The sequence below is a fragment of the Macrobrachium rosenbergii genome, chromosome 20 (genome assembly GCF_040412425.1).
Source record: "Macrobrachium rosenbergii isolate ZJJX-2024 chromosome 20, ASM4041242v1, whole genome shotgun sequence".
In the NCBI taxonomy this organism is placed as follows: Eukaryota; Metazoa; Arthropoda; class Malacostraca; order Decapoda; family Palaemonidae; genus Macrobrachium; species Macrobrachium rosenbergii.
Window position 1 is genome coordinate 28,762,741 of NC_089760.1, and position 17,260 is coordinate 28,780,000.

Consider the following 17,260-nt stretch of genomic DNA (forward strand, 5'->3'; position numbering starts at 1 on the left):
TAAATGATGTGCACACACTTTAAATGTTTCATTATTGATGCATACCTACACACACACACACACACACACACACACACACACACACACACACACACACACACACACATATATATATATATATATATATATATATATATATATATATATATATATATATATATATATATATATATATATATCACACATTACCACAGGTGAAAAATAAGAAACGGGGTATAGGTCCTGACCGGTTTCGACTTTATTTCCAAGCCATTGACGAAGGACTGATACAGAGTGTGAGAAGTCACAAATATATATACTACAAGAACAGTACTGACGAACATACACAACCGTTAGAGGCTCCATATCCCCACTCAGGCCGGTGTCGAGGTAGGAGTGGCCTTTAAAACTCATTTGGCTAAAAATCACAATAGACTCTCAGGGGACATTGCTGATAAACAGACCATACCCCACCTCAGATCCACACCTGACAGGTGTCATGGAGGCGGAGTTTGGAAACTCATTAACATTACTACCCTCGTACTGTGTTTACAAATATGATAATCCTATTTTCATATATCTCTACTGCCTACCTTAAAGTCAGTGTTTTCATCTATGTTTTTAAGAGCATTACGGGTATGTAGCCCTGAATATATTGATGATGAAATAGATAAGATTAGAATGCAGGCAAAAATTGAAATATCCTGATAGTGTATTAAACAGTGCATTTGAAGCGGCAAAAAGACTATGTATCAAAACCAGAAAGAACCTTACAACACAAAAAAATTTGCTTGTTCTGCCTTATAATAATAGTATGAAAGATATCCTCATCTTCTTAAGAATTTTGGTGTTAATGTCGCATTTAAGAAAAATACAACAATGAAAAATGTACTTATCAAGAACTCCCAGACAATATTAAAGGGTGTGTATATAAAATTCCGTGTAAGTCTTGTGACAACTTTTATATTGGCCAAACCGGGAAAGCACTGGAAAAAGAATTGAACAACATAAGAAATGTGTGAGATATGCACAAGGTAACAGTGGTATATTTGTACATGTTAGTGAGAACAATCATGCTATCAACTGGGAAGGGGCAAAAGGATTGTATATTCTAATAATGCACTGGAAAGGAACATAATGAATCTAGCTTCATAAAAGAAAGTTACAACCATAATATGAATATCAGTTAAGGGATGTATAAACTTGATCCTTTAATATCAAAAGAAATTTGTAAATTGTTTAAACTTTAAGGTAGGCAGTAGAGATATATGAAAATAGGATTATCATATTTGTAAACACAGTACGAGGGTAGTAATGTTAATGAGTTTCCAAACTGCCTCCATGACACCTGTCAGGTGTGGATCTGAGGTGGGGTATGGTCTGTTTATCAGCAATGTCCCCTGAGAGTCTATTGTGATTTTTAGCCAAATGAGTTTTAAAGGCCACTCCTACCTCGACACCGGCCTGAGTGGGGATATGGAGCCTCTAATGGTTGTGTATGTTCGTCAGTACTGTTCTTGTAGTATATATATTTGTGACTTCTCACACTCTGTATCAGTCCTTCGTCAATGGCTTGAAATAAAGTCGAAACCGGTCAGGACCTATACCCCGTTTCTTATTTTTCACCTGTGGTAATGTGTGATAAATGAATCACGTACAAAAGTGATAATAATCATATATATATATATATATATATATATATATACATATATATATATATATATACATACATATATATATATATATATATATATATATATATATATATATATATATATATATATATATATATATATATATATACATTTACATATATATATATATATATATATATATATATATATATATATATATATATATATATATATATATATATATATATATACATACATATATATATATATATATATATATATATATATATATATATATATACACACACATATATATATATATATATATATATATATATATATATAATGTTTGTGCTGAAATTGTATTGTTATTAAAGAATGAAATTTCAACACCTAACACCGAATATGAAGAGCTTTCATGTACATTTTCCGTCCGCATAAAAGTACGTTTATTCCCTCTCTTCCGAGAACATTGTTTCCACACAGCGAGCAAGCGTTTCCCCTACTTGCATTTTTTCCCATTTTTGCAACTTCCTTCTCACAGATGTCTCGGTATTTCGCTCTTATTAGAGAGATGTTTAGCACGGAATTGCTCCATTACTTTTTAGTATATCCCAAAACTATATAGAATTCCTTCTTAACGCTGTCGGGCGTTCTCTCCCTCCCTCTGTTTCTTCTTTTGGGCGACCTTCTTCTTTCCGTTCTTGTTGCTCTCTTTGTGTTCTCAGGGTGGGCAGAAAAATGGGATAAATGTCGCCTCTGTTTTTACGTTCAAGCTCCTAAGCGTATCTTGTGTCTTCTTTAATTGTCTAAAAATAAGGAAAAGCTAAAAAAAAAAAAAAAAAGTAATCTTGTTTCCAGTGCTGCTTTCCTTTTCGTACTGGCATTTCTTCCTCTTTCTCCCTAAATTTTCTAGCGAATAAAGTTTTTTCTGGTCTCATACCAAAATGTTTAATAATGGTTTTTTGTTTCGAAAATTGTGAGAAACGCTGCACCGGGTAATATTGCCGTACAGGCAGCCATAAGAAGTATCCATTTCTATTAGCATATATAAAAGTGCACAAAGGATAATGGCTTCTTCTTGCGTGGTAATGCTTTATTTTTTCTTCATTTTGTCCTCGCGCTTTCACTGTGCGCTCGAGCTATTGCAAGATGGTTATCAGAATAGAAAATTATACTGTTTTCTTGTCGCAATTATTTCTTATTGAACTATAAAGAAGTCGAGTCGAACGTCAGTGTGTGCTTGATGATTAAGAGATTTGTAATTGCTATGTTTTGAAGTTTGGAAAGCCGTTTTAGATCATGATTCATTATCATCTAAAAAAAAAAAAGAATGATCTAAAAAATGCCTTGATTTGTGACAAATACCTAAATAGTTAATGTTTGGTGAATAATCTCAGACTAAATCTAAGTCGTCAATATTAACTGTCAGTTAAAATAAATATTTCAGAATGCACCGAATCCAGTATTTAACCAGAAGGAAGTAAAATCAGTTAGAAACTGGTTACAACAGATCGAAAATCATTTTCTTACCTCGAGAAGCGGAAAGTTGACCAGTTCGGAAAAGTTGAAGCTCTGCAAGTGATTCGAGTTGAGTCTGATCAAACGAAGCGTATCTTGGCATCCGGCAAAGGCACCTTCCTCAATGCCCCGAATTCCGCTTCCGTAGAGGTTCATTTCCTCAAATGTTTTACCATCTGTCGGGAAACAAAAGACCAAAGACACGGATGCATCGGAAGAACCTGGGAAATTCTGAAGGAGGAGGTGCACTGAATGTAAATAAACGGATGTTAGAGAAACGTAAGGGTAAAACGTTGAATGTTAGATGGATATTCAGCAAGAGGAAATATGTTAGTTCTGACTTTTTTTTTTTGGTACATAGGTCATTGGGACGTGCGCCCCATTGCCCCTGTCTAGGTCATGCCATAAGGAAACAAGAAATAAAAGGGAAGAAAGAAAAGTGACTTAAAGCCAAAGGAAACGATAGGTTCGCCTGGTCCAAATGGAGACTTTGATCTGATTGTTCCACTGTAATCCGAAGATCATATTGGATCAAATTCGTACTGAAATGATGCTTACGTAGTGTTGAACGGGTAACGTAGAAGTAACATTACTTCTAAAATCAATTTCTTTTGGGTTCCTGGCATTTTAAAGTATTATGAGAAAACCATTTAACGTTCAAGGATGCCATGGTTGTCGTGGTATAGGAGTAAAACGACGTTGGTACCTGCGATATCCTAAGGATCTTAAGTATCAGAAATGAATATTGTGAGTTGCTCCAAGAAAATTTTAAGTCATAACCTTGTCTAAGAACTTATACATAACGACAGTGTACTAATTTACCTAATCAAAACGCTTTAGAAGACAGAGAATATAAGCCTCTCAGCAGTGTCTAACACCTCTGTATTGATCTTCAGCTGTGATGCTGTATTGTCAAAATTAAGAACGCTTGTGCTAGGGACTGTTACAATAAAGACCACTATACTTTTTCGTAATAAGTGTTATTATTTCTCTCTCCGAGACAGAACATTTTGGGTGCAGCGGGACTCTGATTTGTTTTGAGTAGCGTGACTAATCTCCCATAAAACTATGAAATAATGAGGTGCACCAGTTCTCGAGTTCGATGTATAATATCCGAGGCTGAATGATATATATATATATATATATATATATATATATATATATATATATATATATATATATATATATATATATATATATATATATATATATATGAGTACTATAAGTGTAGTTTGATATTTTCCTATCAAAATCGGTATATATTCAAAATCATCCCCATAAGGTTTTTAATATTTTAGCGCCTTTTACTGTGTTCTTAATATATTTATGGAACAGTACTTAACTTCATGTTAGATCTGTTATCTGGCAGCAATTCCTCAGTTTTATTAGTTTACAGTCACATCTGAGCTTTAGTTTTATTTAACATTTAGTAAGCTACCGTAGGGGATCCCACCAAGTTTATATTTAGCTGACAGGGAATGAACTTAAATCATAAATTTTCGTGTGGAATTAGAAACGGAATAATTATTGATGCATGACGACAATTGAGTATTTTGAAGAAAGAGAACCATTCGTAAGTATATGGAGGAGTGACTCTGGATTGTTGTAGGAATAGTTTTGAGACAATAAAACGCTTTGTATCGATAATTGCGTAATGGCTCTATAGTGGGTGCTGGATAGAGACGTTAGAGAGAAATTAGATGTAGAAAAAACGCACTTTTTACCAAGTGCAAAGATGAGATGTTGATGTTGGACAGTTTCCTTATCGGGAGAAACTAGAAGCTGGCGAATTATCTTTATTGTTTGAAAGGTTATGATAATGAAACGTGAAACTATTAATTCACTGAGGAAAATGCTTTTTGCGAAGTGCGAAGGTAAGACATTAAGATTGGATAGGTTTCAGCTGGGGAAAGACTACAGACACTGGTGAGTTAACTTTCCAGTGTTTGAAAGGGGAAAAAGATTAACGTGTCATCAAGAGTATCGTAAAAAAAAAAATAAGTGGAACAGAAAAATTTGCATGGAAACTGCGTATAGATGGTGGAAGAATATTTAGTGTTGGAATTGTATGGAATTTTTGGGTAAATATCTGAAGCTCAGTTTTGGAGCTGTCTTTGTTGTGAAAGTGAAGCGTGATTGCTTAGATTCTAAGGGAAGAAAACAAATATCAATCTTTTGAAGTGCCATGTCATAAAACTACATCCATAACAGGTAAAATTAAGCGGAAGAGAAATAAAGTAGCTTAAACGAAAACTGTTATTGAAAACTGTATTGAAATACCTGGAAATTCGAAACGAATGGGAGAATATCGATTAGTGCTGAGACTGAATCTCACGGGTGTTTTTGCAGAATGTGAGTGGGATATCTGAAATGTGTTAGACTGATAGAATATTCAAAGTTCAAGAGCAGTGGTCCGTAGCATCCAGAGTAACAAGAAATGCAGGTGATGTGTAAAGGAAGATAAACCTGATGAAGATGAAGATTCTGCGTGTGTGTGTGTGTGTGTATATATACATATATATATATGATTATTATCACTTTTGTACGTGATTCATTTATCACACATTGCCATATAGGTGGAAAATAAGAAACGGGTTGTAGGTCCTACACCTGTTTCTTATTTTTCACCTATATATATATATATATATATATATATATATATATATATATATATATATATATATATATATATATATATATATATATATATATATATATATATATATAATGTATATTAATGTGAGTGGATGAAGCTACTCATCGAAGTTTTTTGTAATCATTCATTGTTGTGCAGTCATAGGGTGAATGATACATAAATGATAGTTTTCACTAATTTTACACATGCAGTTTTTTTTATTTTAAAATATTTAGCTATGAATAACAGACCCAAAGTGAAGTGGTAAGCTTACTACCCCGACAAAAATTCTGTCCTATTCCTTTTGGTTAACTGAATACAGGCGCCAATTACTGTATGCATTTTGCCATTAGTTCTTCTTTGGAGGGGTGGCTAGAGCGCTCGGTTAGCACGCTGTTGGCCCAGCGTTCGAGTCTCCGTCCGGCCAGTGAAGAATTAGAGGAATTTATTTCTAGTGATAGAAATTCATTTCTCGTCACAATGTGGTTCGGATTCCACAATAAGCTGTAGGTCCCGTTGCTAGGTAACCAGTTGGTTCTTAGCCACGTAAAATAAGTCTAATCCTTCGGGCCAGCCCTAGGAGAGCTGTTAATCAGCTCAGTGGTCTGGTTAAACTAAGATATACTTAACTTTTATTATACCAGTGAGCCATTAGTGACTGTATCCGCTAAGTCGTAAAGATGGTATGGTGGGTAAAGTCACTTCACCCTATGTTCCAACCCAAAACGGAATACCTACGAATTTTGGTCATGGTAAGGGTATTTATCACGTGTAATTCCATGTAGGTGTAAGATGCAGTATTAATAGGTTATTTATGGCTAGATGTATATTCTCTCTCTCTCTCTCTCTCTCTCTCTCTCTCTCTCTCTCTCTCTCTCTCTCTCTCTCTCTATATATATATATATATATATATATATATATATATATATATATATATATATATATATATATATATATATATATATATATATATATATATATATATATATATATATATATAAATATATATATATTAAATGTATAAATATATGTATATATACATAAATATGTATGTATAAATATATAAATATATATATATATGTATATAAATATATGTATATATATATATATATATATATATATATATATATATATATATATATATATATATGTGTGTGTGTGTGTGTGTGTGTGTGTGTGTGTGTCTGTGTGTGTGTAAGTATGGAATAAATAAATGAACAAACTAAAATGCAAATTGGTCCCTGGGAGAATATTCCTCCTCGACACGCTGAATTTTCAAATATCCAGAAGAAAATTCAATTTAATAACCTCAACTTTATAGGGGCCTCTCTTTTTTGTTTTTTTGTTTTTTTTTGTGTGAATTTTATCTCGCCAAAAAAAAAAAAACGTTAGGGCGTTAAGGGGTAACTGGAAACTTTAGAGCCAACTCTGGAAACAAAGTTGGAAATGACCATGTAGTTTTTCTCTCTTTTTTTTCTTTTATAAAAAACGAAGTTTGGCGGTTGGTGTAGAATGGAAAGAGGGGAGAAAAACTGGAGAAAAAAAGGGGGCCTCTCAAAATCGGGAGGCTATAAAGGGAAGTTCGCATTGTGATGCTAATAAGACAAGGCGTTGCATTTTAGGCCGTAAAAGTTGCTCGCAGACGTGAAGGTACTTCGGGTTGAAGGAGAGACTAACAAATTGGTTTTATGCCTGTGGCTCGTATTGACTGAAGATAGGGAAGGAAAGAGAGAGAGAGAGAGAGACAGAGACAGAGAGGTGGGGGAAGGGGGAATAAGACCCAAAATACGGTTTCTACCTCTGACATTCGTTACCTGAGGAAAGAGAGGGATAGTGAAAAATTAATTATTGAATGTATTCTGGTTCCGGAAAAAGGAAGAAAATAACAAACTTTTTTGTTCATGTAACAAATAGTATATTTGGTGTTCACTAATGGTGTCAGAAACTATTTTGCCTTTTGATAGTTATAATCAGTGTAAAATATAAGCTGTATGAAAAGTTTGTAAACGCTCCCTTTTATTTAGTGGTCAAGATATTTTTTTATTTATTGGTCGAGAGATCAAAGCTAATATAGCTGCACGAATCAAGTTCCTTGACTTACTTTATGGAAAGTGTTCGAGTTTTCATCCTAGGTGACGACGTGCCCTTCACTTAAAAGAATTAAGCAAGTTGGATAAATACTGATAAGGAGTAGAAGAATTTGTTATCCATCAGGTTTCCAGTAAGTTTTCAGAAATGAGGTCGCTAGCCCCACGCCGTCTTTAACCCTCTTTTTGCCACCACCACAACCGTCTAATTACCAGGTATAGCATCCACTGCTTATGTGAAATGAGGCGCTTAAGTTTATGATGTAGCTTACCCATCTGCGCATCCTCGTCAAATAGTATTCCTTGGGCCTCTCATTTGCTAGGCAAGATATTAATAAATTATTAACATTTTTTTCTTGATATTTTGTAACGGTGAGCTCAGTTTCAGAGAAACAGAAGTAGAAGGTGGAATAAAAACAATGAGCAGAAATGAGAAATTGGGTGAGGGAAGAAAAATTATTTGAGGTGCAATTGCATGGCATAACATTATGTGCAGGTATACAGGAGGAAGGTAGGTTGGTCAAAAGGAAAGTGATAAACAAAGGAAGTGTTTATAAATGTCTTATGGAAATTTTTAGCACAATGGGTTCATCTAGAGTTCACCAGTCAATGTGCAAATGTGTCTTTCTCTGGAAACATCCCTGGTAGATGAAAATATATATATACACGTTTTAGTCAGCATAGACTACTTCAACAAAATAAGTCTGTTCAATAACAGAAACAATGTTCCGACTTTATAAAAAAAAAAAAAAAAAAAAAAAAAAAAAAAAGGCATCCAAGTATGCAGGATAAGCCCTACTGGAAAACAAACTGTGTTGAATCAATTAACCCAGTGTATACACACTCTGTCGACCAATTCACCCACTACACATCGCGTGAATTTAGAATTCTGCTGTACAAATTGCTGTTTGTTCAAATAATTCTCAGCACTGTTTCCATCAGAACATTTCGCCTGATTCTGTTTTCTTTTGCAAATTTCTCGGAGCGACTGATGTGACTCGAACGATTTTCTCGGTCTGAAGAACATTAGTTTTAAGAACTTTTTGTATTATTCGTGAGATGTTTTACTTTGTTAAGTTCTTTAAAAACTTGGAGTCTTTTCCCTACTTTCTTTCAAATAAACGGTCAGTCTGGATTAACATTGTGGATACGCATGAGACCTGAACCTCATTCTAAAAATACGTTGAGAAAATTAATGGTAACGTATTCTGGGGCCACACCCTCCATGAAAAAAAGAGAGAGTATGCCCCGGTTCAGAAAGTTGACGGTTCGACCCCGGTGACCCAGCCGCGAATAGGTACCGTCGGGCTAGCAACCGCATCCCTACGGACTTAGTAAGAACTGGACCATGACTTAAAAGGAATAAAGCCGCATAGCGAATACACTGTTCATATGCATATGCATATATATATATATATATATATATATATATATATATATATATATATATATATATATAATGCAATAGGTAACCAAAATGCATATATATATATAAATATATATATATATATATATATATATATATATATATATATATATATATATATATATATATATGACAAATATATGCGTAACAAATAACCGTAGATAACCGCAGGAAAGGTGAAAATTAAAGACCAAGTACCAGGCGCTTTCGTGTATTGCTTACACGTCTTCGTTTGGTATCTGGTCTTTAATTTTCACCTTTCCTGTGGTTGCCTACACATGTATATATATATATATATATATATATATATATATATATATATATATATATATATATATATATATATGTGTGTGTGTGTGTGATTTTTCCCGTGTTTAGTTTTCATCCGGGAGAACGTAGCCGCAACTCAAAATTTCCAGTTTTCTTTCGCGCGTTTTTTTTTTTTTTTTTTTTATTACAGCTAATTTGTGTTTATTTCCTCTTGGGGTTCATGTCTACTTTTAACAAGAATATTTCCAATTGAAACCATTCGTTTTTAACATTTTCACTCTTATCTGGAGTATCCAGTCAAATGGGTCATTCTTTTTTTTTTTCTAAGTTTCTCCAGTATTTTACTGATATATTTTTAGTCCATAAACTGAAAACGGTCAAGAAAATTTTTCTACCGTCTCAAAAAGTATATTTTAACCTTTCAATGAATTATTTTTTTGTGTGTTTTAGTGTATAGGGTCATGAAATTTAAAACCAATCGAGAAAACCTACAAATTAATGCAAAATTATTTAGGTTTTTTTGGTAAGTTACTGCCTGTTCAACGTTTTCTTTTATGTTTGTAAAACCTGAACTACAAAATTCCCTTTGTTATTATATTCCCTTGATGTTACAACTACCAATTTATTCAGTATCATAAATAATAACCAGATTCGAGCCCTCAGTATAACGCGTGTTCCCCCACGTTCATTATTCCGGCTACACCCTACCTACACCGTGAGTTTACTATAATGCTTAATCTTCTCGCCCTTTACAGTTGGGCTTGTCGTCGTCCTCGTTGTATTATAACAGGATCCCTAATCTTTTTATTTATAGTAAATGCAGTTTTCGACACTACTGCACGAGGCAGCTATTTGTTTTCGTATTATTTAATAGTTTGAGAGACGCAGTATTTGTTGTTCATGCGTCAGTTATGCCATTACGTTGTTTGGATAATATAAATGGTAGCTAACTTGTTATGGCATGTGTTATTACTCGTATGAATTAGCTGTGGTTCTTATTATGTTATGCCAGTTTGTTATAGGTTAGCGTGGTGTCTCTCCCAGATCTCTAGTCTTTTCTTTAAGCCTTTCTTGTTTATTTTTTAGATGTTGTTTAAGCAATATTGGTATTACGAGGAAGGTCACTTTTTCAGAGAAATGGTTCGCATTAATGTGCAGAATATCCCATGCAATCCAATTGTCTAAGAATGATGTTCCTTTCGCCGTAGCTATTTGTTTTGAATGTTGCAATATCTCCGTGGAAACTGAGTCACTTTGCTCCACGAGAATACGCGCAGTAATAATAATAATAATAATAATAATAATAATAATAATAATAATAATAATAATAATAATAATAATAATATAGATAGGTAGAAAGTAAACGACCATGCTTCCATGGAAAATTTTGCAGCAAGAAAGATAACAGCAATCCGATCCATTTACAAAGATGCAATTGCAAATACTCATTCGTTTTTGGATATACATGACAAGGTCTGTTTTTTTCTGTATAAATCTGATTTAGACGTTTTTAAGCATTAACATGTCTGAATAGATCCTACTAACTAGGCAAAAAGTAACAGCCCTGACAGGCACAAGGTCAGCTTAAGATAGCAGTGAAACGGGTTAATACAATATTTTATTACCCTTTCTGACTTCGGAATGAAGTAAAAGTGGAGCACCTCGCAATAAAATATCGTCTCTCTTGAACTGCCGAATAGAAATAAAATTTCCAAAATATCTGTCCATTTTCGCTATGACTGCTGTAGAAGTTATATCAATATTAAACAGATAGGTTAAATATTTTATTACTTTTCACGGTGTGTGAAATCCTTTGCACCAAATTATGTAGAAAATGGTTCATCAAAAGAATCTTTCAATATAAGTAAGAAGTTAGGAATACTTATGAATACCAATTTCAGCTGAATATATAGAGGAATAATAATGAAGTCTACTGGATATATATATATATATATATATATATATATATATATATATATATATATATATATATATATGTGTGTGTGTGTGTGTGTATATATATACATATATATATATATGTGTGTGTGTGTGTATGTGCATGTATGTATGTATGTGTATATATGTACACAAGCACATAGGAAATTTACCCCATCATTGACAGGTCGGATTTCAAGAATCCAGCTAGCAGTAGACCATCTAGGAACAGACAACATTAATAGCTAACAAAATATAAAGCGCCTACATCATCATTAATCCAGGAGTCAGCCCTGTTTTGAGGTAATTAGGTCCATTGTATGAAGTAACTAAGAAATAATAATAATAATAATGGAGTAAATCTAAGAATAAAGTTCTTGAAGAATTTCCGTATCTTTATAGATTATATTATAAGCGTCTTTTTCTTTTATTTTTAGAATTGTTTTTATGCATGAACTATTAATTCTTTCTTTTAGCTAGACATTCTCTTGTGTATGACAGTTTTCACTGTTTATTCAAATAAAGGAGAATTACAGTGTGTTTCCTGCTCTAATAGAGGTTGTTTTTTTCATTTGATTTAGAACTAACAAATTAACACATATGTCCACCTCGCAGAAATTCATCTTTCTCGCTTTCACTCGCGCGCGCGCACACACACGCACACACTCGTAAAGCGTTACGTGAGGTAACTGTATCAATCGCCCCTTGGAGAAGCAATTGCCACTCAGAACATCGGCGAAATTCCAACAGAGCGGAACAAATAATTCGTTCAGATTCAGACGTCCAGATCCGTGCTTCAACACTGCCGCACAATTTCAGTCAGATTGGTGATGGGGAAGGAAGGAAGGAAGGAAGGACGCCTTCGCAATTGCTCGTGTGGCTAAACCAACAGGACTACAGTGTTTTCATTTGCAGGTATAATGGCAGAAAGATGACGTCCGGACGTTGCGCGACACTTTTGTCGCTGATGCGTTTGAACTTGATGTTCGACAGAGCGTTTTAGAACCATCACGATGGAGAATAAGGAAAAATACGGAAAAGCTGACTCTCTCTCTCTCTCTCTCTCTCTCTCTCTCTCTCTCTCTCTCTCTCTCTCTGATTGCTGAGCAAGCTTGGAATAGGCCAGTTTTACTTTTGTTTTTATTTTAGGTGAAGGATGGTGATGGAGAGACGTCAGATCTCTCTCGTCCTATCTTCTTGCACATAAGGTTAACAAGTTTTGAGTAAGCCATTTTTATTTCGTCATTTAGATGTGGAGTGGTGACAGGAGATGATACTAATCTCTCTCTCTCTCTCTCTCTCTCTCTCTCTCTCTCTCTCTCTCTCTCTCTCTCTCTCTCTCTCAATCTTCCTGTGTGTCTGTCTGTATCTATACCTGTATGTATGTTATATGATATATATTTTTTTTACACGTGTGTGTGTGTTTTATCTCTTTTGCATGTATTTAGATCTACCTTCTTGCATGCTTGTGTGTGTGTGTATGTGTAGCCTATTTGTGTGCGTGTGTGTGTGGCTGCCCTGAGTGGAAACACGTATGCCAGCAACCTCTGGCACCTGCATCTTCTCACAAATAAGCCCTGGAAATTGTTGAACAAGGCTGGAGTCCAACTGGCGCAACAATACCGAAATGAGATGCAAATAGATAAGTCATCGGGAATCGGGTTTGCTGCTTAGCAAAGCGAGCAATGGACTCATTACCTCTTTGTATTCAAGAATTCACCAGGAGTTTATAAAACGAATGGGAATAGTGGCTTGCAAAATTTTAATAGAATAACGATTGGGAGCATGGTTTTTCTTTCTTATACGCAATCATTTATGTGTGTGTGTGTCTAAAACATTATACTAAATTGCACATAAGTACAGCGTTTTATATGCGTATATATATATATATATATATATATATATATATATATATATATATATATATATATATATATATATATTGTATATAATGTCTGAGAGTTTGAGTCTGTTTGAATGTCTGTAAAAATGGCTATTAGTAGGAGCAAAGAGATATCAGAAAGACTGAGCATTAAAAATTAATATGGATGATTGAAGAATGGAATTGATTAATTATGTCTTGGCATTTGGGTTTTAATGAGATAGACGATGGCAGGATGATAGATATGACTCGCGCAAAAAGTGAAGCAAGAAGATTATCACGATGTAACTCTAGTTGTATATATAAAAACCCAAGCTGGAATTTATGAGAACGCAGGACCAACTCTCCTCGTTGGAATGAATTGTGGATGCTGAATGCGAACAAATGTAAAAAAAAAAAAAAAACCTGCTGTGATGAACTGTTTGCTTAATTTATTTTAGAACGAAGGGTTGAAAATGTGAGAAATGGCCGCATGAGATTAGGTGGTTTTGCGTGTTTTTAGACAGTTAGATACCATGGAGAAATTAAACGACTATATGTTGATGAAAAATTTTCATAATCCGGACATTATGCGACGAATGACGAGAAGGGAACTGAGATCTTTTTAGGTAAATAGTAGATAAGAGGCTTGAGTGAATTTAAAGGGTCTGTACTTACTGCTGATGAGCCATCGGTTAAGGGTTATTTCATGAGGGGGTTCATACTTAGGGTTATTGTACATTGAATGTTTCATTTTTATTTAGGAACCATCACTTGTAAATGGAAACCAGTTGTTGATGTATACATTATAATTATATATATATATATATATATATATATATATATATATATATATATATATATATATATATATATATATATATATATATATATATATATATATATATATATATATATATATATAAATAATCATTAACTGGTTTCCCTTAAAAAGTCGTTGTTCCTGAGTTTAAAAAAAAACAGTTATTGATACAATAATCCTAATTGTGAACCTCTTAACGAAAATAAGACTTAACAGATGGCTCATCAGCAGTGAGTATATATATATATATATATATATATATATATATATATATATATATATATATATATATATATATATGTATGTATATAATGTGTGCTTTTATTTAATTTGTGTTTGCTGCAATTTATGTAGAGAAAACAAACAAGTAAAAGTAAAACAAAAGAAAACAATCTTACGTAAAATGTCCTTGGGAAGTCTTCCTACGTTAGACTTTGCAATATTCAGGATCTGGAGATTAGGTCTGGGATAATTGGGTATCAGAGCCTGGAAAAAATAATTGATAATTATATAAGTATTAATTCATCATAACTCCTAGGTATCTGAGATTATTATTCATAGGTATCTGAGACTATTATTCATCATGGCATTTTCAATCATCCTGAGTAACCACACAATCCGTCACAGTTCTGAGATGACTGAAAAAATGTGAAAAACACAGATGTTAAGATAAGAATTACGTACTGATAATATTGCGATAATAACAACGTGGAATATTGTAATCGTAAAATCATATCAGTTCATTTTTTTTATACTTTATATGGATGGTCTCCATATGTATACCCCGTTGTGTAAGCATTTGTGCGCGCAGTCATACTTATGGATACTTTCGCAATTATATTCCCTTAAAGTAGACTATCAAAATGAAGCCAGGAATTGCTTGGCACTGCCAAGATATATTTAGGACAGAAAGAGAACAGAAAATCAAAGTGGAGAAAAAATAGTTTTATTACTCACCTTATGAATCAAATCGGGTCCTTGTGCATTACGGCACGTGATCGAGACATCCCCTTCGCCTGACGTAGAACACGAACAGGGCCAAATCAGTTGGCCTGGGACGCAGCCATCTTGGTTAGATGGTTTTAAAATTTGGGTCAATTTATCTTCTGTCGACATTTTTTCTGACGCCCTTCCGCCTGCATGTGTCAAGTCCTCTTCTATTTCGTCGGATGTAAACAGCGTCAAACGGTGGGGATCAGTTCCATAGTCCTCTCTCAATGTCCACCAGAGTTCCAGAAGGAACTCTTCCTCTGAAGACTCCGGGTGCTCCTCGTCATTCTCTTCCGAGGGGATTAGCTTCATCTCTTCATTTATTTCACCCCCGATAAGGATCTCCACTGCATCTTGCCCACCACCTGTGTTAAAAGATTTTATCTTCCCCCAATTTCGCGGGCCACTCTTTTCCAGTTCCCTCAAGAGGTCGTCGTCCTCGGATGACCCATGAAGGACCGCAGCGACCCTTTGGAAGACGATAACCGCAAGGACGCTTAAGGAGATCTTCACGATAAGGGTCATCTGGAAGCACATTAAATATGAGTCAGGTGGCTGGAAAATTGAAATCCCGGAGGAGGTTTCCCAAGTTTTGCTCTCTTTAAATATTGCTCTTTAAGGGCCAGAAAGATGCTGGAATGCACGCTCTTTGCGGTTATTTCGTATATGTAGCAATGTTAAAACAACTATTTTTCAAACCTGGAATGCACGCTCTTTGCGGTTATTTCGTATATGTAACAATGTTAAAACAACTATTTTTCAAACCTAAATACTTCTCATTGATAGTTTTGGCTTCGTATATGTAGATATGCTACCTTTTGTAACCAGGGGTTTTATGTCACTATTGAGAAGTGTAGAAGAGTTCATCATGCTATTTGAAAATAAGAGGCATGAACATGTACTATGCTATTATGGACCCTATAACTGTTTTTCCATAGATAGTAGAAGACTGTACTTTAGGTAGCTAGTGAAGTTCCCGGGATGCTGAATAATTAAAATAGCTGCCATTTGTTTCAGGTGAAGATTCAAAATAATAATAAGGAATTACCACAATTGGATGAGATGCAAACCTTCATTCACACACACATAGGCGCGTGTGTGCACACACACACACACACACACACACACATATATATATATATATATATATATATATATATATATGTGTGTGTGTGTGTGTGTGTGTGTGTGTGTGTGTGTACGTTCGTGCTCATGCACCCATGCGTGAGAGTAAGGAGTTCCCCTATTTTATGTCTAAAATGTACTTTAATTAGCATACGAACAACATTTTCTGGGCAGTTTACACACAGCTGCATGACTTCATGGAATTATTACTTTCATTTACGATGCAACGTTAACGTAATTGACAATAGTTGAGAGAGATGGAGCTATAATAAGAAAGCATCTGTCACACGCAGGTTATTTACGTTTGAACATTATTTTATCATGAAAAACGTAAGAACTAGAAAGAGCCAAGGGGAAGTAAAGACAAGCGAGAATTCGATATGTTGATTGTATCGAACAGAGTCGAGTTTTTACATCTGTCGTATTGCGCTTTATTATACCGTTCGGCTTTCCTAAATTCTTTTTTGATTTTGGTCATTGATTAAGTTTAAGTAAAAGTATTTGTATGTGCAGTTTTAATGTAAATACATCAGTGTCTCTCTGTTGATAGATTTCACCCACAAAGGAGGACACATTCAGAAATTTACCTAATACAGTTTTAAAGCTCGCTGTAACTGAAAAAAAAAAAAACATGTTTAAGCCATTCAAATATTCGTTTCGGTTCACCAAATTAACTGACTTTAAACATCCCACATATAATGCTGGTTTAATTCATTCAAAAATACTGTAGATTCCCGGCAAAAAAATTCGATCAATGGATGCAATACCGTTTTGATATAAGAAGTGAATTAAGTAAGGCGATGCGATAGATCATCAACTTTGCCCTCAAAGTTTATACTCTCATAGCTGTTCGAAGCCTGGATCTCGGCGAGCGCTGAGCTTCTTAAACAACAAGAGAGGGGACGAACTTCCATCTAACTTCAGTATCGTGTTCAAGTGTCAGTGGGTCATAATGAGGCCCGAAATTATGATAC

At 34.3% G+C, this 17,260-nt stretch overlaps 2 protein-coding genes across 10 annotated transcripts in view; one reads left to right on the plus strand and one right to left on the minus strand.

Moving 5' to 3' along the window:
- Positions 1-17,260, plus strand: part of LOC136849181 (uncharacterized) — a 1,024,479-nt gene that overhangs the window by 926,248 nt on the left and 80,971 nt on the right. The gene's annotated exons all lie outside the window — the stretch shown is intronic.
- The window catches only part of LOC136849178 (oplophorus-luciferin 2-monooxygenase non-catalytic subunit-like), a 30,036-nt gene that overhangs the window by 12,638 nt on the left and 138 nt on the right, over positions 1-17,260 (minus strand). For both annotated transcript variants that reach the window (XM_067122291.1, XM_067122292.1), the window contains exons 2-4: positions 15,129-15,686; positions 14,570-14,657; positions 3,147-3,310 (exon numbers count right to left, since the gene is read on the minus strand). In XM_067122291.1, coding sequence (XP_066978392.1) covers positions 3,147-3,310; positions 14,570-14,657; positions 15,129-15,686 — 810 coding nt within the window. The remainder of the gene's footprint in view (positions 1-3,146; positions 3,311-14,569; positions 14,658-15,128; positions 15,687-17,260) is intronic.